Genomic DNA, 25,532 nt, shown 5'->3' with positions numbered 1-25,532 from the left:
GCGGGTGCGAACGGGAAAATACGGAGAATAGAATCGATCGAAGCCTTCGTAGGGTGTGATTTTTTTCATTTTTCACGTCAAATCACCTCGATTTCATTGTGTATAATTCAAGACTTGGCTAGATATGCGCTGAAATGATCGTCACCCAACGAAAATTCAAGAGCTCGTGAAGTTTCGAAGGACATGCCTTCTCGGTACAAATTCCAGCAAAACTCCGCGGTAAAGTCGTTAGTAGTACGGAATTCAGAATGAGCACAAAATTAAAACTCTGCATACCTTCGCATACTCCGCCGAAATTGAGAACGTGATCTGAAGTTGGATCGGAATTTTCTTTTTTCGCGGGACGAAAACATCAGGAATGCATCTTTTTCGTGATTCGGTGATACACATTGCCTGGACCGAAGCAGTTTCAGATTTTCTGCAATCAATAACAATTTTATACTATTGTGAAGCAAATTGATTTGGTTTTCAGAAGGTATTGCATGAAAGTTTATCAGTGTTGTCCAAAAAAAAAAAAAAAAAATCCGCTGCAGAAGAATTTCGATTGGAAAATTTTTTACTCAGTACATTCTAATTTTATTAGTAAGGTATGTGAAAGTATTTACAAAAAGAGGAGGATTTTCATAAGAATTTCACATGTTCGAGTGGAGTTGTAAGATCTTAATATAGTTGGAACGAATCGTTTAAAACCGATTAAGTGATTAATATCGTAAAGTTCTACGACATTTGTATCTTCCGAATTTCTCATTGTAATGAAAAAAGTTTCTATTCGAGCTAGTTTTTTTTTTTTTTTTTTTTAAATTCTAGCACAAGGTGTCTTTGGTCTCGTTCGAAAAGTTTATCACCGTGAAAATGAGAGTGGAAAACTTTGATCCACCGAGTGCAGATCAGGATTCTCCTCATCGTCCACCACACGTGTAATTCGAGGCGTAAACGCGGCGGTCGCGTGTCGTCGAGGCGTCGCGACGGCCCGGCGTCGTCGTCGAGGGGTAGAAACGTCCTGAATAGAAGGCGTCGAGCTGCGTCGGTTCGCGTAGCGCCGAGTAGCACGGAAAAGGAAGGAGCGTAGGTAGGGAGGATCCGAGGGGTGAAGGGAAGTGGAATGAAACGGATGCGTGGAGGGGACCGGGCAAACGGCCTTTCAGTCTGCCGCGGAGCGCGACCCTCGCACGTTCCACCAGGTGAGATAAAAGCGGTGAAGGTGTAAGCGAGGCGTTCGATATCGTTTCGGATTCGAAAAAAGTGTGTCGCCAGTATGTAGCCGTATGCCGTTGCGGTGACATACGTCCTTCTAAACAGCAGAAGGAGCCCGTTACCGGTTTTCAAATCGCGACAGTCGAAAAGCGCGGGAAAACTCGTTCCATTTTCAAAATTTCAAATCTCACGCAGCGATAAACGACCGCGTACACGATCGCTGAAGTGAAGAAAAGACGCGTTAACGATTCCCGGGCCGAAAACTGAGGCTGAAAACACACGTACAGCGCGCGCTCTTTGAGCCGCAGGTAAATTGGTCCCAACGACGCTTACGCAGCGGTCTGAAGGAGAATGTAAGGCCCCGAGACAGCGGTGCCAGATCTAAGGAGAACCGAGCGATGTGTATCCACCTCGCGTGAATGAATCATAGAATGGTTCACCGTTCGGATCATTTCGCTCGCGAACAAAGGCCGCGGAGCTGAATCCGAGGACTTTTTGAGACCGTTAGTGCAGCCTGGAGACTCCGGCGCCATGTGCTCGTTTCTGCATGCGGACCCAGAATTCGCGATTTCACCGCTTCGACGTTTCCACGTTTTCAGCGTCCTTCATAGGTGATAATATCGTTTATTTTCCCTCGCGTGATCGTCACGGACCGAGGAACTCGTCCCGCTGGTTATCTTCCAAACCAGTCCTGAATCGCACGTCGCGCCTTGGAGCGGACCTGTTTTTTTTTTTTTTATTTTCGAGGATTTTTGGTGCTCGGTTAGCTTGTGCAGAGTGTTTAATTTCATCCTCTTGTTGCAGCCATTGCCTGGGTGATGCAAAATTGTGAAATACCAAACGACACGAGCGCGTGTGTGTATGTATATAATATATGATGTATGTATATATATATACATCTAAATCATAACTGTAAATGCAAATTCATCGTGTAAATGTGTGTACATGTGTGTTCAGTGCTGTCGAGTGTGTTTTAGTACCCGGGATTTTAAAACTCACGGGTGGTATTTAATCGTTGAAACTGCAATAACGCAGGTAATTATAAATAAAAGAAAGAAGCTTCACAGGCAAGGAAGAACGATACAGAGGAGCAAAAAGAAACACGACGAAAATCGACGACGAAGTTCAACGCTCAAGAAAAAGGGGAAAAAATTACAAGAACGAGAAACAAGCTTTGCTGCAGAGATAGTCGTCCTAGCGGAAAACTAATCCGAGAAACTTGAATCGAAACAAACTATTTTCACTGTGTACATACCTATAGATACATATACATGTGTGTTAAGCCGTGCAAAAGCCGAAACAACTGAAGTCAAATCCCCAGAAAAGTGGAAAAATTCCCCAGTAAATTGTAACAGTGATAAATAGTGAATCCAAAGTTTGGATCGATCAATCATATAATAACCACACGGTGACGCGGAGTGGTGAAAATCCACGCGGATTGATCTAAATAACCGAAACCTTTCATGTCCCTAGAAATAAACCTAATTTAACGAGAATCGAAACAACCGAAGTTGTTAAATCCCCAGAAAAGTGGAATAATTCCCTTAGAAAATTGTAACATTGCAAAATAGCGGATCTAAAGTTTGTATAATCGATCAAAGGTACACAAGTACGTTGACTAAGGTGATAAAAATCGATTGAGATCGGTGCTGATTGATCCAGAGAGCGGAAACTCCCGATATCCCTAGAATAAAATTTCATTTCTCTGAATCGCAAGGGTGAGAAAAATAAAACAAAAAAAAAAAAAAAAAAATTGGACAAACCCTGCGGCAGCTGGCAAGATACTGACGGTTTGGGAGAAGTTAAGAACCAGCAGTGATGCGCCTGGAGGATAATAGGAGCAGGAGCTGCAAAGGAGCTGCGGACGAAGAAGGAGGCAGCAGATAGCGTCGGTGCTACGCACCTGCAGGCAGGCTCCTGCAGGCCTGGAAAGAGGATGTCCTGCGGGAGAACGCGTTCACCGATCACTCGGGGACGGTTGATGCACCTGATTCAGACCGTGGCTATATTCGCTGCCGCCTGCATGCCCGTCCTGCTGGGCTCACCTCTTCACCCTCTGCCTCCGCACAGAGGTGAGTGCACTCCGTTATGTTCATTCGGTTCAATCTTCTCTCGGTGTTCCTTCACTCCTTTCGCGGAGAACCAGGAGCGTCATCGCTTCATCGTCGTCAGTCATATCCATATGCATTCGCGTTATAGGAATTTTTGTGTTTTTTTTCTTGTTCATTGCGAAAATTCAGAGAACGAGGATAAACTTTTCACAACAGAGGATTTTCCTCTCAAGGTAATTTCGAAATTACGAAACCACTATTTTAATTAAAAATAAATTTAGGCTTAGAACTTTCAGTCACGGAAGCCAATGTGGTGGCAACCTTCTTCTTTTTACTTTTTTATCATATTCCATCCGAGATCCTGATTTTTTTTTGTTCTTTTTTTTTTGCATCATCAGGTGAAAAAATGCTTAAACTTTGGAATGATTGGGAATTTGTGTGAATCCAAGTTTGTTTATAACGGTTGTAAGTGAGCATGTGAAAGAAAAAATGTATTTTTTTATAAATTGAGAAATTTTGTAACAAGCGTGTAATAAAAAGGCTTGGAATTCATTGGTTGACATACGGATATCTCAAAATGGCCATTAGATTTACAAAATTCAATGCATAGGGGTAGTTTCGAAAGCTCAATACCTTAAAAAATTATCAAGGCTTTAAAATTGGCAGCAGTGGTTTGAAAATGTATTAAACCCAACTGTTCTCGGTGCTGGTCGAAAATTTTCCACTCTTTATACAATACCGATGAAAACGACAAACCGTTGAATTGGCATAAAATTGAATCAGCGTTGAATCATAACAACTGATGTTCCTTATCACGGAAAAACAATGATGTGATTTTTCAAGAGTTTTAATCTTTCGCCAATCTATTACAAATTGATCGGTTCCAGTAATTAGATTTTTAAGACTTGAAGCAATACAGTTCGAGAAAACATCGAATAACGCAATAAAAACGGTATCAAAATTTCCCATAAAGTTTACGAAGACTGTTAATTTTCCCAAGCCCCATACAACATATTGCTTTTTTCCCCAACGTTGGTAACAAATTGCACGAAATTCCTACGTCTATATCAACGACATACATAAACGCACACGCATACGTATACATATAAGCGGAGTCGTTTTGCAAGGGATGCAGGAATTCGTCGGTTCTAAGTCAACGCCGAGACGAAATCTCGCCGACGTAATATCATGGCTCGTTAGGGTCTCCGTCTCGGTTGGGGTGTTTTTTTTTTTAGATCCTGGCGATCCCGTCGCAGGGCTGGATTTCGGTCTCATGACCCACGGAATGTTCGGGCGAAAAACTGATTTTCCCCATTGAAACAGGCCGCAGAATCGTACGTCAGTTTATTCGCGAGGTCGAATGCGCGATTTGAATTTGGAAGAAGCGAATATTGCACTATTCCTAACATGCGTGGGTAACAAGGACTGGAATATTGCAGGAGCCGTGGGAAAAAAGTCGAAAATTTATGGCGACGCGTAGAGCTTAGGATTTGAAAATTTTTCTGCAAAACTGACTGAACGTAAAAATTTGACAAGGTGGCTCAGCCGGAGGTTGATAACTGCGCACAGTGGCGGGATGGTGGAGAAATTGTCGGACGGCAGGACAGCTGGAAGCCAATAAAATATCGACTAGAGACGAAGTACGTACAGAAATGGGGTGAAGTAAAAAGAGTTGGAGAACGATGTTAAGGCAGCCAGTCGAAGCTGGAGAGAAGCGCTGCTGCTTGCAGTCACGTGTAAAAGAGGGTTGCTGGAGGAACGGCATTCGATCTTCCTTTCCACTTTATAAAGCTGGAACACCGATATAATGTAACGCCCCTTGATTTTCCTCCGAAACTTCTCGCTGCACATTTCCCAATTCTTTTTTCCAAGTATTTTTATTTTTCAAGAGAAAGGGCGAAACGTAAGTTACAAATTATGCTTCATCTTCTTTCAACGTTTCGTCCCGCAACCAGAAGTTAACCGTTAATCAATTTTAACTGCCGGTAGACCTCAAGATTTTCGGATTACAGAGATTTCGAGAGATTTTTATGACTTTTGTAATGATTTTTTCTGGCATTCGAAGCAAATAAAAGCTGTTTCAAATGTTTCACGATATTTCGAATGTGATTTCAAAGCGAGACCGAAGTTTGTAAAGCATTCTTTTTGAACGTAAATATTTATTTTACAATTCGATGGTGGTATAAAATTCAGTAAAATGTATCAATCTAGTGAAGTTAATGTATTCACGTATCTTGCAAATTCGACTCCTTCGGTCATTCGAAAGTTGAAAAACAGGGATTGATTTTCAATGTATTATTACGCTGTCATTACTCTTCAATCTCGTATTTGAAAAGATTTCGCCTAATATCGCTGATTTCAATGGTTGCCGTAAAAAATATTTCACGGGCCGATTAGCGGATATGCGAAATTGTTTCCGATATTGTTTTGGCGTCAGGAATTGAGTGATAAAAGATTCAAGAATCAAGATGCTCGGTAAGGTGTCGCGTAATTTAATTCTTTCTAATCCAATTGGAATTCCGTTGCAATATCACGGAAGAAATTTTTACGAAGAAAGATGAAAACAGGAAGAATTAAAATAAGAAAAACGATAGCAAGAGGAAAAATCGTTGAGATGAAATTGCAGTTCAGCAACACAGCAACGGAAAAGCAAGACTGCAACATTTCTGTTGATTGAGAGCTCGAGATTCATATCCGGTAGAGAGATAACGCGAGTGAAGAGGAAGCGAGACCCGATGAAAGAGGGTCGGAAAAAGCAGAAAGAGGGAAAGAGAGAGAGCGAGAGAGAGGGGGGGGGGGAGAGGGAAAAAGAGAATCCTGCAGCCAAAGCAGAAACTCGGGTTTTCCTCCGAGTCACGTAGTTTTTTAATTAAAATGTATTTCCGTTCTCTTCACCGGTACGGCTGCCACCACGGTGAGAGAGCTCCAAGTTCTTCGGCCTTCGTTTTTCTGACGTTTGGCTACGGCGGACTGATTGCGAGACGGTTTTCTGGACCGGGGATCAACCTCCAGGCACGTGTCCGTCGTTTCGTTCTCACGATATTCTCTAAAATACTAAAAAAGTCTCCGGAGTGCCTGCGGAAAGAATTAAGGGAGAAGTAGTGTTTTTAGAAAATTTAATCATCCGTTTTACTTTTTAACCAACTTTTCCGGAATAAAAATCACGCGTGAAATTGTCACCGGATTGAAATTAGTAACGTTGGGGATAAAAAATCGGTATCTTTAATTTTACAACAACCTTAACGGAGTTTTTTTTTTTTTTTCTCTCTTTCTTTAGGGTTTATCGAATTTTAGACAATCCTAGTGTTGTTTCAGCCTCATTTAAAAGTATTCAACGATATATTTTCAGATCACTTAAAATTTCTTTCAAATTCTACGAAACCTTTCTAAATCCTGTCTGGGGAAAAAAAAAAATTTGATACGTATTTTTGGAACCTCGATACGTAGTCTTTGAAAAAAAGTCAATAACTTCGGGGAAAATAGTTTTAAATTATTGAAATATCGTCAATTATTTTGAAACAAACCAAACACGTCACCCTAAAAATCTAAATCTATAATCTAATACACGGGTCTAAAGAAATTATTGTTGGCAAAATTTCACCCGGTTTGATTTATACTTTCAGGAAAAAATTTATAAGTGAATAACTGTGAATATATTACCATTGGATGTGTAATCAACTTTATAAAGATGCGAGAATTTTGTACAACGTGAAAAACCTTTCACACTCGCACAAATTATTTCCATAAAGCGTTATAGAAACTCTCGACATTCGCAATTACGTGCACGCCACACGTTTAATTATATCGTTACAGTTTCACATTTTGTATGCAGCGACACGCGTGTCAATTATTTCGTCAAATTATACCGTGAAATATAATAATATAAACCGTTGATAAGAGTTATAACTCTTCCAACATTTTAAACCAGGCTGAGAAGAAAAAAAATGTTCCACTTTGCCACGCCTTAAAAAAAAAACATACCGTTTAAATTCATTTTATCGATCGGTATTAATTTCAATTACCATTCTTCGTACCACTCGATGGTGGTTTAATTTAACACCAAAAAAAACCGTGATTCGTCAAAGAAATTAGGCGTTGTTGAAATTAACACTTTTCCACGATTTTTTTCAATTACTAGATACGTCGAGTAACTCTGAGCGGAAAAAAAAAAAAAAAAAAACAAGAAAAGAAAAGAAATTACAAAAAATACCAAATTTCAGCCTGACCCGAAATAAAACAGCTGGAAATTGTCTGGCGGAATTTGCGAGGAATTTGCGCAGGTGAAGCCGGGGATTTTGGACCAGCTTGCCTGGGGCCGGAGCCGGGAGAGAGAGCGCAAAAGGGTAATTCAATTCGGAGGAAGGAGTAGAAGCTGCAGGTAATTTCGGATTAAACGATGACAGAGTAGGAGCGAGAAAGGGTTGAGAATGGGGCTAATTCGGGGCGCCAGTCCCGCGTTTAAAAAGGATCTTTACCCCGACGAGAAAAAAAAGGGAGAGAAGAATTGAAAAAAACAAAAAAAAAAAAGAAAAAGAAAAAAGAATACGATGTATGTAATTGATAACGAGATCGTATGTTTAATTGAAATTATTTAATTTTTTAACAGGTAAAGCAACGCTGAATCCCGCCGGTTTTCATACTATTATTATTATTATTATTATTATTATACCGTACCGTGTATTCGTTTAAATTCGACGAAATTCCCAGCGTTGTGTTTATTCAAAGAAATTTTCACCCCGCAAAGTAATTGAAATCATATCCGGGGTATGAAAAAATTTTGCGTTATTTACCGCATTAAAAATGTAACCCAGAAAATTTAATGCAGGTGGAACATATTTTTGTTTTTTCCTCTCTCTCTCTTTCTCTCTCGTTTCTTGACCAAATTCATGTTATTACAACAACGGTGATATTATTTTCACTCGGAATTCACGCCTCGATCGATTTTAATCGGATTCTTCGAATCTCCGTTTCATCCGATTTCGCACAATAAGCAGTGATCTTCTTTATAGATTGCGATCTTTAAAAAATAATTTTCAAACTTTTCGTACTCAACTTCGGGAATGATCCGCAATGGAGGCGAATTTTCATCCGATTTTCATGCCGATCTTTCAGACCGTGCCAATTGAAGAATGCCGTATGCTTCTCTCGAATCTAATATTACAGACGATGGCTCTGTAGACCGGATGCGTTTTGCGGTGGCGAAGGAAACGTGCTCGCACGACTTGATGCCACCCAGCTCCATGGATGCAATTTCTCTGCACTTGTGCAACTTGTTCGCGTCTGTTTAGAATCCAGATACCCTAGACGTCCATGTATGTGTGTATATATATATATATACATAAATAAATATACGTACATATACATGTATACACATGTGCCTATGTAGGGGAGGCGCACGTATCTTCGTAGCAGAATTCGGCACAGACGGGTTCGTGCAGCTTTCTTCTTCTCTTAGTCGCCGCCCGCTTAATTAAACCAGGAAACTACGTGACCTGCGGCCAAACCAGCCAACACCGCCGATTCTCGTCTACCGCACTCCATTCCCTAGATGTCCGCCTGTTTTCCGCCGCACTGGGATCAGCCGGACACTCGGACCAAAGAGTCCGGAGAATAAATCGACGGGAATTAAAAACTGGACGTGACGAGCTTTTTTTCCCCCCCCTTAAGCCTCTGAGTCGTGCGTTATTGCGCCGAGTCAACTTTTACAAAAAGATGATATGACATGGTTTTTTGGGTGGTTGATTACGAAACAAAAATCAAATGTCCGATAATTCAAGATGCCGGACGAAATTTTCAAATTTCATCGAATTTGATCAAGAAACTCTATGCAGGAGTTTTTGGGGTCACTGATTACGAATCTGAAATGAAATTTCAAAAATTCGAGATGGCGGATACAGTATGGTGGAAGATAATTTCAAATTTGAACAAATACTTACGGTCAAAAAACTCTGTGCAGGGGTTTTCGGGGTCGCTGATTGCGTTTGCCATATTGAATGTTCAAAATCTGATTTCAGATTCGTAACTAGCGGTGCCAAAAAACCCTAGACAGAGGTTTTTTTCTCCGGAATCGATCGAATTTGAAATTTTTGTCCACCATATTGGATCCGCCATCTTGAATTTTTTAAATCCTATTTGAGATTCATAATCGACAACCCCAAAAACTTGTAATTTGTGTAAAGCGTGTACACGTGTAAGGGAGTAATTTTCAATTCCCACAATTTGTTTCTAATAATAATAATTTACATTATATCGCAACAATTACTCTCGAGCATTGAAAACCTATTAACACACTATCAGACATAGCTAAAAACCGTAAGGAAATATCTTTTCAAAGTTCTCTAAATATACAAAAAAAATGGATACAAAATAAGTGGTAAAAATACTTAACACTATTACTCAAAGGGTTAATGATATTATTACTGTAATTCAGAAGTTTTTGACTTTTCGTGACATGGAATGTGTACTTGCCGGAAAATATGTTTACAGACAATAAAGTCGGAACAAAAACCAACAAAGGTAAAAAAAAAAAAAAAAAAAAATCGAGTTTTGTTCATTTGCTTATCCTTTGCTTGCGACGAAGGTTCGAATGGCGGAATTTTCAGGTTGTTGCCAAACTTTGAAGTTTCGAGTTGACCGTGTACCACCGACGTGGGTAGCCAAATGTTCTGCACATGCAGATACAGTCAAAGTATCGAGTTTTATTCGGTGAGAGACTTTGGATTGTTCGCGTTAACTTACCGGAAAAGTTCGACATCCATCCTATCTGCCTAAGAACCCGGCAAGACAGAGAGAGAGAGAGAGAGAGAGACTTTGGTACGTAATGCAAGACGAAGAAGAACTTTTGGTCAGAGTTGTCACTTCCCGCACGATTTGTAAGAACTTTCGCGGTAGCGAGAATATCCTCCAGTTTCAGTAATACTGCAGCTGGAGTTCGATTGCCTGGATCTGGACGAGGAGCGAAAAAGAAGAAGAAGAAGAAGAAGAAGAAGAAGAAGAAGAAGAAGAAGAAGAAGAAGAAGAAGAAGAAGAAGAAGAAGAAGAAGAACCGTTGTAAGAAGCGAGTGTAACCCGAAACTTGGCCGCCTTGTATATGTAGGCACAAGATTGCGACAAAATTGGAAACGAGCGAAATGTTTTTCATCCTTTCTCTATCTCTCGATATTTCTCCTTCTCTTTCTTATTATTCCCGATTCCCCCTGCGGCAAAGCGGCCGCGTTTCACCGCTTGCAAAATTCTCCTCGCAAGGAAGAGAGATTATTTCACCGTTCTCTGTGCGAACCGGGAAAGTTGCTGACGTTGCCAGCTTGTAAGACTCTTCCGACTATACATATAGAAAATATAGCCACGGCTTCGTAAATGTCACATTTTACTTCCTATCGAAGTTCCTTGCAGCTGCCTCTGTCCAATTCCAAGATTGCTACTCGATTCCTCAATTTTATTCTCCTTGCAATTTTTCCGATATAACCAAAAATTTTCGACGCTTTAAAAATCCAGATAACAAATTCAACGATCTTCACCGTAGTCGCGAAAAAATTATCAACGGTTGACATAAGAAAAAAATAAAAACATTATTTCTGTGCCTTGTTTGCGGTATTATTATTATTTTTTTTATACATCCATCCACCCCCCCCCCCCCCCCCTCCCCCCTCCCCTCAAAGTTTGGTTTTGTAGTCTTGGAAGAAACGATAAAGATTTAATAATTTCGCCTGCACAAATCTACTGAGATTATATGCCTGGAATTTGTGCGGGTGATGATTGCATGTTAATGGATATAAAACAAATAAAAATTACTATTTTTCGAATGAGTTTGTTTTTTGGGACCAGGAGAGTGCTGTTTCAAAATCGAAGTAAAATCTATAATGATTTCAAATTTATTCAGCTAACAAAAAACCGAAACAATATTACTTTTCATTCAAAATAAGTTAAATACAAAACTGAAATTTTTATTTCATTGTTACTTGCAATAAATGTTTGAGAAAATAGGTAATTTTTTCATTCAATTCCGAAATATCGTTCTTGTTCCTACAAAAGCAAACTTTATCCATACATTTGTATACACACATACCAATATAAATTATGTATCGAGTGACTCGTCAAGTCGTCGGGTAAAGCTTTCCTCTTCCCATTTTCCGGAAGCAAATATGACGTATAAAAAAACATGGTGGGAGGGGGTAGAAAGAGACAAACAATCGACGAGATAAATTCGTACCGTTTCTCATATTTCGGGAGGGGGGAGTCAGCCGGCAGGCACTTCCGAATTGGAATCGATGATATCCTGGAGTCGAACACCTACCGGAATTCGAGCCGGAGTTGTTGAGATGCGGGGGTGGGGAAACGGGAAACGGGAAACGAAAGTTGGCACAACCCGGTCACGACCCCTGATTTCCCCGGCCCGCAGTCATCGGCGTGAGAATCTTATCACCAAAGTTGTTGGAGCGCGCAGGGAGGTTCGATAAACGGCTCGCGGTTCGCGGACCGTCTGAAAATCGTTCCCTCCGAGAAGTTCCGGGGACCAGATGTGCGAACCCTTCTCTCTCTCTCTCTCTTGCTCTCTGCTGTAACACCCGAACTCGATACACGTCCCATAAATTGCACCCCTGAGTGTTGTATTCAAATTATCGTATCCTCTCGCAGGGCGGCTCAAGTTCCTAGCTGCCGGAAGGTTTGCCCCATGAGTATAAGGTAGCGCTTTGCCGTCGAGGTCTAGCCTTAGCCGTTTTATAACACATAGAAATCTCTCAACATTCCAAGACGTTGATGGTTTTTAAAGCGTTGAAGTTGGCCAGCCTGTGTATTGTCAATGATCTGGGAGAGTTGAGAAGTTTTTCGAGTTTAGTCAGGCGGATCAAATAAGTCGTTAAATATTCACAGTGTTGATAATTCATCAACATCATGGTTGAGGGAAATGCAAAAGTGAAACAGAAATTTTTACAATTCTTTTATCGCCTGATAGACGCAGCATAGTTTCAACATTTCGAGAGCTTGACTGTTGCTTGGCGAGATGTGTTCAAGAAATTCAACATTGTCAAATTAATGCCGGGAATTGAGAATATTTTGAAATTTATTAATGGCTCAATTAGTACCGGACATTTTGTTACTTGATATTTTTTCGATATGTTGAAGGGGAAAACTCAACAATGAAATAGGAATACTCGGAATTTTTCACCGACGGACAAACGCCACAAATTTTTTCAATACTTGAGAAATTTCAGCAGAGTCAAAATATGAGAATTAAGAATTTAATGGAGCCTCAAGAACCCAACATTTCGACATTCGATATTTTCTCAACATGCCAAAAAGGATTCGTAATAGAATCACTGTCCGGAATATTTTGATGCTTGAGAAAGGTCGTCGATTCTCAACACTTCTGTGTTACAAAGATTTTTCAACATACCTAGCCAATGCAGCACCGTAATATGAAAAAATTGAAGAACAAATAATTTTGTAACGATTCAAATTCCCCATATTTGAAAACTCAACGTTTTACATCAACGTATCGTTTAAAACTATGGGACAATAAGTTTTTATACCGTGACGATAAAAGCTGCCTGTAATTATCAACATTTCGAAACATAAATTTATTCAACATGTTGACAAAGAAAAAAAAAAAAAAAACGAAGAGAGCTCGTCTGTTCTCTCGAAATAACAATTGTTGCGAGTTAATTGTCAACGTTTCGAAGCTCGCCAAGTTCGGAACGAAAATTTACTCAACATGTTGAAGAAAAACAAAAAAAAAAAAAGAAGCAAACTTGCCTGTATTTAACGTCTGAAAAGAACAACTGTTGCGAGTTAATCGTCTTTTTTAGAGAAACCCCGCAAGAATCACCGTTGAAAGAAAAAAAAGGGAGGGAGAAAAAGTGGGCCAAAGCATCGAGCCGAGCGGGATGAATATCTCGGGTGAAATTCTCATTTCCTTTACTCTGTTCACCCGGAAGCAAGCGGAAAACGGGCACTCGACTCTCATCTTGGTTGAAGTTCTTCTAGTGTCGAGTGAGAATGCTCCGTCAGATGGAGCGCGGATAACGTGGAATTTGACGAGGGCCGCGAGATTGCGAAAACAATCGTTCCGGTTCCAAGGGGATTCTTGACAGTCGCTTTCTAGGCTCTTCTCGCTCTTCCTTTCCTCTTATTTGCCGCTATCATACTTCTCTTTCTTTATCTTTTCGCCAGCCATTTCACCGCATTGAATTACTGTTTTGCCATGTTGCGTGGCGCGGTGAATAATGTTCGAAATTTTCACACAATACCGCAATGTTCCGTAATGTTTTTTCTGTGTTAAATTCAAGATTCTTCGATGGAATTTATCGATAATTTTTCGGTGTTCTTGCGAGGCATTTTTAATTTAAAATCAAGCGTAAAGTAAATTAGCGGAAAATATTATTCGACAATTTGTTTCAAAAGGCAAAATAAACGAAAGGCAAGTTGAAAACGGGCAAAAGAATTGTAACACCGAAATGTAGTGAGCTCGTTGAAAATCGTACTTTATCGAGTAAAATATACATCCACCCAGCTATGATACGGGAAGGCAAAATTGCGTCCGCAGTGGTGGTTATGGCTTCGGCAGAATTGCTGATACCGCCTATTCCATTGCGAAATACAATTCGGTGTGGTCGTAGCATAGCTCTTGCCGGCCGTGCGGTGAAAGTCCACCGATGCTTGATCTACGTGGCCGTTTTGTCTCATCGTCTACAGAATGATATGGGTCTTTGGTATTTGACGACTATAATTTACGTGGGCACTCCGCATCGACTGTGTCACGGACGCGTCATTTGGGAATATTCCATCATCGGTTTCGGAACACGGAACCAATTAGTCGGTGCAAGAATATCGTTATTTTCAGGTGTCAATATGGTGTTAAACGTCTCGTTCGAGGTCGAGTTTAAAATAAATCGACGTTGACGATTCGAGATTGACAGTCGGCGGGGTGACGTCGACACCGAATATGATCGAATTAACCACTTTACGAGGTGTTAACACCATTTAACACCAATTTCTTGTTCATTTTCACATGTGAAGCTATTCATCTTGGATATCAATACTGGTCACGATGGCTTGTTAGGAACTTGAAGATTTTAACACCTGTCAAGGCGTTAACACCATTTAACACAAAGTTTTTTTTTGTAATATTACATGTAAAACTGGTTATCTGTAATGTTAACACTAGCTATATTGGCTTGATATGTAATTTGAGATTTGAACACCTTTCAAGGTGTTGACACCATTTAACACCCGTTTCTTTTCGATTCCACATGTAAAACTGGTTCCCTGGAATGTCTTCACTGGCCACGGTGGTTTCATACGCAATCCGAGATTTTAACACCTTTGTAGATTTTAACACTATTTGACACTTTTTTCTCAATTTGACAGGTTAAACTGGTTATCTGAAATGTCAACACCAGCTATGGTAGTTTGATATGGAATTCGAGATTTGAACATCTTTGAAGGTGTTAACACCATTTAACACCAAATTATTTTCGATTGCACATCTAAAACTGGTTATCTGTAATATTATATTTCAGATCACGGCAGCCTGTTACGGAAATCAATCGAGGTGTTAAATGTAACACCTCACTTGACGAAACAAAAAAATATCCAGAATTCTAGAATCTAGTTAAAAACACGTTGCTCAGCGAAACATACATTTAATAGAGTAACAAAATTCGCATACACACGGGTAGGAGAGCCGGTAAGTAAAAGTAGGAAAATTTAAGGAACGAGGGAGGTGGAATGAGGAGGGTCGGAGACGAGTTGAATTTATTCACGATAACGCATGCAAATACGGAACAGCACGCTGGTAGAGAATACCAGCGTACGTGTGCGGTAGAGAAGTGTTACGTATTTGTGTGCGCGGACGTCGTATACTGGGATATTACACACGTGTACATGTACGGATGGGAATAAAATATAATCTATTCATGAAAAGCACGGCGTACTCTAAGTGGAAAAGTTGTGCACCCTGTAAAGCTGAGCATAATACACAGAGCTAAAGGGGTAGTGGGATGTGTACACATCAGAAATTCACCGTCGGAAGAAGCCCCGGCGAAGATCCCAAGGGTTGGGAAGGGAACCCAGGGTTCCTGATCCGCACGTACCGCTGTATAACAGCGTGGTTGACGCATCAGTCAACTAGGCAGATTCAAACGAGGGATTCAACTTTAGAGGAAACTCAAAAATACCTCCTCTAATATACATACACTGCTGGCTAGAAGTATGGGTACACCTGTCGAAATTTCTTGTCGCACTAACGGTTGGACAGCGGACTCGTAAATAAAGATAATCAAATTTCCCAACTGGGAAATTTTTTTTTTTCTTTGTTTTTTTTTGTATGAAATTCTCTACGATTTTTTTTCACCCTCGGTACGTGCCTTCCAGCATGGAAATTTTTCAGCTATTTCTTAGCCACCGTAAATTAATTCCACATCTTGGGCAAAATTTTTTACCAAGGTTTTTTTCTATGGTAAATTTAAAAAGGATATCAGAACGTATATTATCATTTTTTACAAGTTTTTTCGCCCCGGTATTCCAGATTTTAGAAAAATCGTAGAGATTTTTGTAAAAAAAAAGCAAAATGAAGGTGTATTTTTCCGCTTTAAGACGACAGTTGGGATGTTTGATTATCTTTATTTTTGAGCCCGCTGTCTAACTTTTAGTGCGGCAAGAAATTTCGACCGGTGTAATCAAACTTACGGCCGACAATGTGTGTACAAATATATTACACACAGTTACGAGTACGGCGGAACGTGGGAATGATTTTTAATCCGGCAAAGCGTTTTCTAACACGGAAAAAATTGCCACTCTTCTCAAATTTTTCCACTCTCCCGTAACGGCTACGAAACCCTTGTACCAAGTATATGCTGTTGTATACAAGTCCAATATACGAAATTGCCTGACTCTTAGACCGCGTCGCGTTGCAAGTTGTGTTAAATTTAACAACGCATTTGATTTTCATCCAGGTATGTAAGTCGAGTTGAAAACAATATTGAAAAACCGTGATCTTGAGCTCGGACAACTTTGCATTTAACGCTGTTTCGCTGCTACATTACGGTGGTTCAGTAATTCGTTTCATATTCATTGAAACTTTTTGGATATTAATCAAAATTAATTAGTGTTAATTGTACGCGTATTAATTGATTTTGGTCAGATGCGATCGTTGCATTGAATGGTTCGGAAATTATACGGCAGTTCATTCTGCCTGGCGCAGTTAAATTCAACTTTCGGTTTAGAAGGAATTTTGAGTATTTCAAAAATTTGCCAATAATCTAACGGTACGAAGGATAATGAAATTTCATCATATCGGTGGGCGCGTGTTTCGGTGGAACCGCGAGTAAGCTTATTGACCCCGGATACCATGTCCGTTCTACATGTAAATATATATATACATAGACATTAGGGCGGATCATAAAATGCCTTTTTTGAGGTTTCGCTCTTCTTCGAGATTCTCGCATTTCTTTTCAATAAAAAAATTGCACACGCCAAAGGACTGAGTCTAAAAAAATTTTTTACCACGGCCCGAACGACGTTGAAATTTCGAAAAAGAAACTATTTTCGAGAATATCAAAATTGAGACATCCCTAAATCCATCCGCGCCTACGTTTTTACGATGAGAGAAAAGTTTTTTTGTAAAATCTGAGACTCGTGCAATTTCTGTTTTTTTTTCCTTCTTGTGAAAACAAACTTCTTCATCTTTCAATTATTAAAAATTGCAACATAGATTTTTCGGTACCAAAAACGAAAAAAACTTTTCTCTCGTCGTACAAAACACAGCCACCGAAGTATTTACGGATATCGCAATTATGAAATTACCGAACATAGCCTTTCTTCGAAATTTCAACGTCGTTTGAGCCAGCAGTGAAAATTTTTTATTCCAAAAGTACAAGAATCTCGTAGAAGATCGACATTTAAAAAAAAAAAAAAAGAAAAAAAAAGCCCTTTTCTGAACCGACCCTGATATATTTATACATGTATGCGTCCATAAATTATACATAAAACATACATCGCGTACATGTACAAGACCCGTACGAAATTGAGCATCAAACAGCGTCGTGTCCGCGTAAGCCGCGAAGCTTTGGATAATTACCAAACCTGTCTACTAAAATGAAACAAATCACCCGGCTGCGGATTTATGTCTATATCTGTATAATGTACCATGTACATGCATATGGGTGTAATATATGTATCTACGTGTATACATATATATATATATATATATATAGTATATGTACGTATGTATTCACGGCCCGCACCCAACTTTCTATATTCGATTCATGTACACGAAAAGTTCGGCTTTAAATTCCACATTAAAGAGTAACCGAGCGAAACTACCGGACTAATTAGGATGGGTCCAGATGTCTGTGGGTGTCGGGCGGTCCCGCTGATCTAAATATTGAATCGGGCATAAAGGAGAGAAAAAGAAAAGAAAAACGCTCGAAACTTCTTTCGTTGAACCCTGCTTGAACGGACTGGTGTTTTCTCTGATTTTTCTTCTGTTTTTTTTTTTTTTTTTGCATCGCGTTCCTACCAAAATTCGAGTTGATAAAAAAATCTCAAATCGCGCTACAACGAGGGAGAGAAAAAAACTTGGTGTTAATTTTTGCCCACCCTTTGAATTCTACCACGTTTGCACCCGGTTGAATTAAATTTACACTTTATGTCGTGGGAGTGTTCATGATTTTCAGCGTTAATTGGAACCAGATTTACTTTTTTTTTTTTTTTTTTTTTTATTCCGGCAATTGCGCAAGTGTTAATAATCAGTTCTCAAACTAATCAACGACTATAAACAATCTTACATTTAATAATAACAGGTTGGCAACTTTACGGTGTTAAATATAACCAAGTTCTTCAAAAGAATCTTGTCAAAAGTTTTAGAATTTTAAAAATGAGTCAAACGTCGGTACGAGCGACGAGGGTGTTAAAATTTTCATTCCATTTTGCCAGAATTAAAACGCTCGACTACGTCGCGCGTAAGGATCACCGAATGACAAGTTTCGGTAATTTCATTGGGCCGTACGAGCAAGTTTCGGGAATTCTAGAAGGCCTGGGGAATCATCCGGCAGATGAACACGTCACTTCCGGTCAGCCAGATAGAGCGCATCAGGAGGACGCGTTTGACGCTTGGATTACCCGGAGGTACCCGGAGGCGATGGGATTCAGCCTCCCGTTCCTAATGGAAAGGGAATGTCCTGCAGCCAGTACATACATACACATACACATATATATACGTATATATGCGTACGTATATATTATATATACGCGATGCACTGCGATACATAGGTATACATATACCGAGAGTGCATACGTCACCGGCTAGGCATGCAGCACTGCACATCGCTGCATGAGGTATATATGTATGAGGCATTCCACGTCAAATTTGCAACCGACCCACAGGGGTCTGGGAATTGTTTTTTTTTTGGATTGTTTTAACCGTCAATAAAATATGAAAAACAAAAAAAAAAAAAAATTGAAATTCAGTTCCGAAAGCGTCGTTTTTATAAAGCCGAAGAAACTCGTACCGACTATATGATTTAAAATGTGATTTTCAAGTATGACAAGATTAAAGGGGTCTCAATATTTTATATTTTTTCTGCAAGCTTTCAGTTTTTTTTTCATGTCGGAATTGAATTTTTCTTTTTCTTTTTTTTTTCTTTCTTCCTTCTAACGCCCGACCGAAATTGATCACGGAATCGTGAAAATCACGCGATTCTGCAATCTGTACAGATCGGGGAAAAGAAACGCAAAAAAAAAAAAAAAATTGTTTATATCGAGATCCCATTATCGTGACATGCTTATTTAAATCGTATTTCAAATCACGAAATCGGTGTGAAAATGAATGGCGTTTTGGAGTTGGTTTTTAAAAAATCAGAAACAAGTTCCGAGGTCTTTTTAAGAAATTATCAAAAATCGAAGAAGGTGAGGTACGTGGGTGGCGAATTTGACGTGGAATGTCCCATGTATCATATACTTTATACCGTACATGCATTTAGGTATATACTACCGCAGGGCCTCCGGGTAATTTTGCGGAGCATGGTTGATATGCCCCGCGTAGCTTATGCGTGTTTGGCGATCCGGTAAACGGGCAAAAAATATAGTAATTAGCAAAACGTGCATCATATTGCTGCAATGCTCGGGATTCCAGGAGCAACCGCCAAATTCGTCCACACCGCGTGCTTGTAATTTTATACACGTGTAATTTAGGCGTGAATTCAACACCGTTCGACATTCCAGTGAACTGTTTAATTCCTATCCTAGTTTACTCCTGAATTTATCGTTTTCGGTGCAAGTGATTGTGCGCACATTTTGTCCACGTTATTTTCAATAAATCGTCGCCAACATATGTCGTTGAATTAAACACTCGACGTCAATCAACGCTCAAAAATATTCAATGTAGAACCAAACAGGGTGCAGCGCTGTTTAAAATTCGGATAGTGTTAAATTTCCTACCGTGGATACATAGCTTTGAAAGGGTGGTTAAATTTGACATTTACAAGTCAACACCGATCGTTTAGAAAAAGGGGAATACTGGAAAAGATATAAAAAAAAAAGTAAAAAAAGACCATGAATTGTCGAACGGAATAGTTTTTTTTTTTCTAACCTCATTTTCGTTCGTGTTTCAGGAATATCGAGGGGCTCGTACATCCGACATTACGGTGCCGCATGGTACGACACTGCAGCATTGCGACAACATCGTGATCGCGTACGACGCGACACCTCTAATGCTGCGAAGGACCAACCGCTCACTCTCCGTTTACACGCCCTCGACAAGTGAGCCACTTTTTAACCAATTTTCACCCTAAATTCAAACCATACCGAAACGTAACCGGTCTTCATTTTGTGGTAATTTTTTTTCCCCCACCCCGTTGCGTTCAATCGTTAATGATAAAAACTCAATTACCGTGTTTAATTCGATACTGAATTTTTACATCGACGATTCAGCACCGAAAATTAATTTTAGAATCGCAACACGAGTGGGTTGGGAAAAAGTGGGACACTAAAGAAAAAGAACGCGATCAAGTTTCAAGTCATTACAATGCACATTTTTTTCAATCACTTCTCGATTCAAATTTATTATTAACGGAAACATTTACACAGACGACGCGTTTCTTTATTTTTTATTCGACCAAATTGTAACGCTACTAATAAATACCAAAAAAAAAAACAAAAAAAAAAACCACCATCGTTCTCCGTTAAATTTTCAATCCATCTCCACTTTTCCCCGTTTGTACCACGTGTTTCCAACAAGTAAATTCCAGCATCGAAACCGTCATAAATCCTGAAATAAAATCAAATTACTACACACCAAGGTAGTTTCCACGCCTACGATGAACGGTGATGATAAAACCAAAGAAAGAAAAAGGAAAGGGTCTTTCTCAATTTACGGCCAAAGTGTCGAAACTTAATCCGCGCGACTGCGTTTCGTTGCGTAATAAATACGTATACACCGTGTAAACCACCTATCCATCCGTATACGTAAGCCGTATCGGTGACGGCGCGTCTCGTGAGATATGTTAGAGAGTGGTAAAAATTTTCCCCCAAACCTCCGAAAGAGGAAACCCCGTGGGGAAGTGCCGGGGGTGTTAGTTGGAGGGGGATCTATGTCGCGAGACTCCCCCGAGACAAATAAACTTCTAATTTACGTCCTCGGGCGACGCGACATGCTGTTGGAGGATGGAGAAGGTACGAGAAAGGTGGTGGGGTAGATCGCCAGAGTCACGTCGCCTCGTCCAAGTCGAGCTGTGCCGCACAGGGTTGCGAATAACCCCCGTCCATGGGAGGTCCGGGTGGTGAAATGCCCGATATTATGTGTCCAGGGTTTCACCCAGGCGTCTTCGCCACCTTTCATACACCCGGATCTGTACTGATACGACTGGAAACGCGCCGGACGAGTTGGAGTCACGCCCGTTTTATTCCCGTCTACCATTTTCACCCTTCCACCCTCCCCACCCCCCCTCCCTTAGAGCCCCTCGGACGTCCCCATACCGAGTAATAAATTCTTAGAGACTTTGATTAACTCCGGAGCGGACCGAAGGTTCTTCTTTTTTAACTTTTTTTTCTTTTTTTTTCGTGGTACGTGTTGCTATTTTTAAACCTTCGCAAGAGTTATATACAAGGTACAATGTGCGTTTTGCACCCTGTATAACGGACTCGGGTCTCACTACCCTGTAAATTTTTCTACCCCACGACATCTTGCATCCCCCCCCCCCCCCCTCCGTTGCTCGATGCATTTTATTTTCTTTTTTGTCGTTCCTATACGCATGTATAGCTGTGTTCGCAATTAAATTAAATTCAATTTTTCAACGCTTTACTCTACACGCGGGACTCTCGGTCGTTCAAAATATGTTCAAATTAATATCCAGGTCTCGATTGTGTTACGGAGTAGTCAACGTATATATTGCGCGTAAAATTGAACCAAACATGAAACACGATCTACAAATTTACCGCACTCAGTTTTCTACAGCGAGAAAGTTCCGTTGATACGCAGCGACATCTGTCGACTGTTCGTTGAATTACAACAGTGATACCTCTAGAGCCCATAAATTGCGTTGTTTCATCTAGAGAATCCTTACGGTTGATGATATTTTCGGTGAATAAATTTTTTTTTTTTCTTTTTACCAATAACTCGTCGATATTTAAAATGATGACTTGCCAAATAAGATTCGAAAATATCTTCATCGACAAAGCCATTTTGAATAACATTTTTCACAGTGTAAGAAAGCTCAACGGACACAGACCGACTATGAGAAAATTTCGCAACTTTACAACAAACGTACGCTCGTATTTGCAACATCTATTACATATCATACCTTTTGCGTGACTGCAGCATTACACGTAAGGTTTAACGCAACTTCTCCTCTCACACACGCGTAACTGTAATTATTACGTGTACGGTAGCACAGAGACCGAGTCTTTGTCGGCTACATCATGTAAGTACCGTACCTATAACGTGTCGTGCCTAGGTACCCACTCTCGATTTCCCTGTTGTATCTTTTTCTCTTACAATCCTCTCCTTTTTTCTCCGTCTCTTTCTTTCACTCTCTCTCTCTCTCTCTCTCCCTATTTCTTTCACCAGTTGCACGTTGACACGTCTGATTCTTGGCGCGTGCATTCTGTCCCAGTTTAACAGTAACTTTGTACACTCTGATCGTTATGGTTACCGGAAATCACAAGCGACGAATTCAGAAATATGCAGTGTTGTGTACGCGGGAACCGTAGGCGGAAAAAAAAAGTAAGAGGCGCGGTTCTTTTTTTTTTTTTTTTGAGTGGGACTTTCCGCTGACCTACACACTTGTACAACCTGTCGATTCGTTTAAGTTGACGCCTTTCGATTATTCATTTAAAAACGCTTTCAATTATACGCCTACATGTTTCTATGGTGTTACACATAAAGTAAAAGTGCATTTTCAATTTTCTTTCTTTCTTTCTTTCTTTCTTTCTTTCTTATACCATGTTAAAATTTTCTCTACGGTATCGAGATTATTTACTTCGCGGAAATCGTTTTACGACATCAAATGTATTATCAATTTTTTCTAAGATGAACGATATTACGTATTGCACTGTTATAAGTTTGAAACGATGAGGTTTAACCTTGTCTCCAATAGTAGAAAAAGAAAAATACTAAAATAAACGAATACGTAATGCAATGTAAATTCAGCACCACGCAGAATTAACAGTTATGAAATTTAACGGTTATTTTTCCATTTCTTCACAGCTGTACAACATACAATTACTATAGATTTTGTACGTTCAATCAAAAAATTAAGTACAAAACTGCGGTTTAAACGAATAAAAAAAATTCTTAACTTTATGACTCAATTTTTTTTTTTTCAACATCGTTTCATTTTATAATCGCTTTAGAACAAAGCCGTGAGACGAAGGTGTATTCTTCCGTACTATAAGCTGTTATAATTAGAAAGAAAGAGGTTATAAGATGTAAAAGATAATGTATAATTTCCATCCCACAGGGCATCGTATCGATTTGTTTTATGAATGAAATTAGCTTCCGGTATAAAGGAAAACAATACACACGACGTGGATCCCTTTGGGCAGCAACCACAAAGCCTTGCCGCCCCTCCCTCTTTTCTACCTATAGTCTCTCTCTCTCTCTCTCTCTCTCATCCGGTAACTCGATTCGCTCTAAGGATATCCCACAGGCGCCAAAGGCGATATCCTTTCTTCCTTATCGTTGTTGTATACCAGAAAAATCTCTTGAAACTTGAAAATTAACCGCGCATGCGCGAGTTTCATCGGCTGTTCGCGCAGGCTGGCCAACCCGAGTTTTCAGCCGTAAAACTGTTTCTGCCGGCGATGTGGTTGATACGAATTTTCGAGGTTAGAATATCAAATAATTGAGTCAGTGACTCGGAAAGGTTTGGGAAGCGTTTGTTGTCGGGTCGGAAATTTGATTCTTCAAAGAACGGTCAAAATTCAACGCTTGTGCTCTTTGAAAATTCAAACGTACACATTTTGCGCAGGTTGGCCCGCCTGCGTCGCGGACAAGAATATCGCTGCGTGGAGATTTTGCCGACCGATCAGATTTAATTATTTGTGAGCATGCGCGGTACATTTTCAAGTATCAAGAGATTGTCCCGGTATATCGTTTATTCTAATCCTCGCTTGTGTCAAACCGTTGAGTTTTCTGTGAAACTAGCCACTAAACGCCGTCGTATAGGCAACCGCAGCTACAACTCGTATTCCCCCATATTCGGAATGCATCACCGGTTGCCTATCCGCCGGCGTTAGGTGGCCAGTTTCACCGAAAACTCCCGATTTACGGGCGTATTTATATTATACAATATAACCGCGGTGTACAGTCGAGGAGATAAGTAGCCTGGAGGTCGCGGTAGATGGATGGATTAATTAATATGGGAATCCGTAAGGCGCGGCGGAAACCACGAGCGTCAGACCTTTTCTCTCTCTCTATCTCCCTCTCCCTCTCTCTCTCTCTCTCTCTCCATGACGAGGGTCGACGAGCAGCCGAGAAACTGTAGGCACCTGAACCATCCGCCCCTCGTTTCCACTCTCAACCTCGTCCTTAGGGATGGTAAATCCCGGCTGCCCTGCGCCCCTAGACCACGACGGACGAAGAAGGCAAACCTCCGAGGTCGCCGCCGCCGTAAGGATAGACACACTCGCGAATATCTGGAACAACAACCCCTCTGTTTGCTAATGTAAAGCTAATCTCCCGCCAAGACACACGATTTGCATCTCCCGAAAATTGCGAGTAATAACGAGACTCCTGAGGTGGTGTGTGTTGCGGAAAATTCTGCGAAGAACACGACGATTTTCGTCGTCGTTGAACGATGATATTTTATGCATAGATCGCCGAGTGTTTGATCGAAAATTTTCAAATCACAAATAATCTGTCGTCAATTTTTTCCCACGCGACAAGAGATAAAAGAGTAAAAAAAGGAAAAAAAAAAGATTCAAATTTTGTTGTTTTTTTTCTTATTCCTCGGACTTTTTTCATCGTGAAATAAAGTTAGAGAATTCAGATTATTCGTATAGGTTTTTGTGCCACAGATTGATTGTCGTTATTTCTACACGCAATCAATCTTCAAAACTGGAGTCGATTGTTATTTTATTTATTTTTTTTCATTTCTTCTTGATCGTTAATTTCCTCCGTCCTGTTCAATGTCAATTTTTGGCAATGTTGCCTTGAACGACTCTACAGAGTAGAAAAATATTATTTTCACCGAGTTTTAACTTTTACCGTTCGATTTTCTTGGCTGTCGTTCTGTACTTTTTATTACAGATCTAGCGATATACCGAAATATATCTTTCACGCGATCGTCTGCGCGAAACAGGTTTAATTTCTAACTCGCGGTGTATGAAGCTAGATCGGAGTCAAGACGACTTTCGCGATTCAAGGTCGTGTCAGCTACGCATCTATATACATATATACGCATATATATATATATATACTATGCATATACATACGTACATACATAATACTACATACAGTGTATATAACACGAGATCCGAGCAGTGAAATAAGAGAAAACTGGCCGGAAGAGGAGAGGGGAATGATACGTGTGTGATAAAAATGAAAAAAAAAAGGTACGATGTAAAAAGAAGAGGAAAAATGATAAAAAAATTGAGAACAAACCGTCGTTGCGTGCTTTCGTGACGTTTGCGTATCTACATATCTGTGGGAATAAAAGAACCGCAGGGTCGCAAGACTTTTCATCTATAGATATCAGTGATTCAAGCAGGGCTTACGAATGTGTGAAAATAGGAATTTATTGCTCGAACCCCTTGCTGGATAAAAACGAGGCTGATATTAAAAAACAAAAA

The 25,532-nt window shown here is 40.1% G+C and overlaps 1 protein-coding gene and 1 long non-coding RNA gene across 4 annotated transcripts in view; one reads left to right on the top strand and one right to left on the bottom strand.

The window, feature by feature from the left end:
* Positions 1-259: 259 nt before the first annotated feature.
* LOC124301183 (uncharacterized) overlaps positions 260-25,532 on the bottom strand; it is a 52,065-nt gene continuing 26,792 nt past the window's right edge. Inside the window, exon 3 of the long non-coding RNA XR_006907421.1 lies at positions 260-418. This is a non-coding gene — a long non-coding RNA (uncharacterized LOC124301183). The remainder of the gene's footprint in view (positions 419-25,532) is intronic.
* The window catches only part of LOC124301176 (disintegrin and metalloproteinase domain-containing protein 10-like), an 88,163-nt gene continuing 63,892 nt past the window's right edge, over positions 1,262-25,532 (top strand). For all 3 annotated transcript variants that reach the window (XM_046755932.1, XM_046755931.1, XM_046755933.1), the window contains exons 1-2: positions 1,262-3,266; positions 19,856-20,003. In XM_046755932.1, the coding sequence (XP_046611888.1) occupies positions 3,131-3,266; positions 19,856-20,003 (284 nt within the window). In that variant the 5' untranslated portion in view covers positions 1,262-3,130. The remainder of the gene's footprint in view (positions 3,267-19,855; positions 20,004-25,532) is intronic.

This window comes from Neodiprion virginianus, chromosome 3 (assembly GCF_021901495.1).
Source record: "Neodiprion virginianus isolate iyNeoVirg1 chromosome 3, iyNeoVirg1.1, whole genome shotgun sequence".
Lineage (NCBI taxonomy): Eukaryota > Metazoa > Arthropoda > Insecta > Hymenoptera > Diprionidae > Neodiprion > Neodiprion virginianus.
This window is presented reverse-complemented; position numbering and strand designations above follow the sequence as displayed.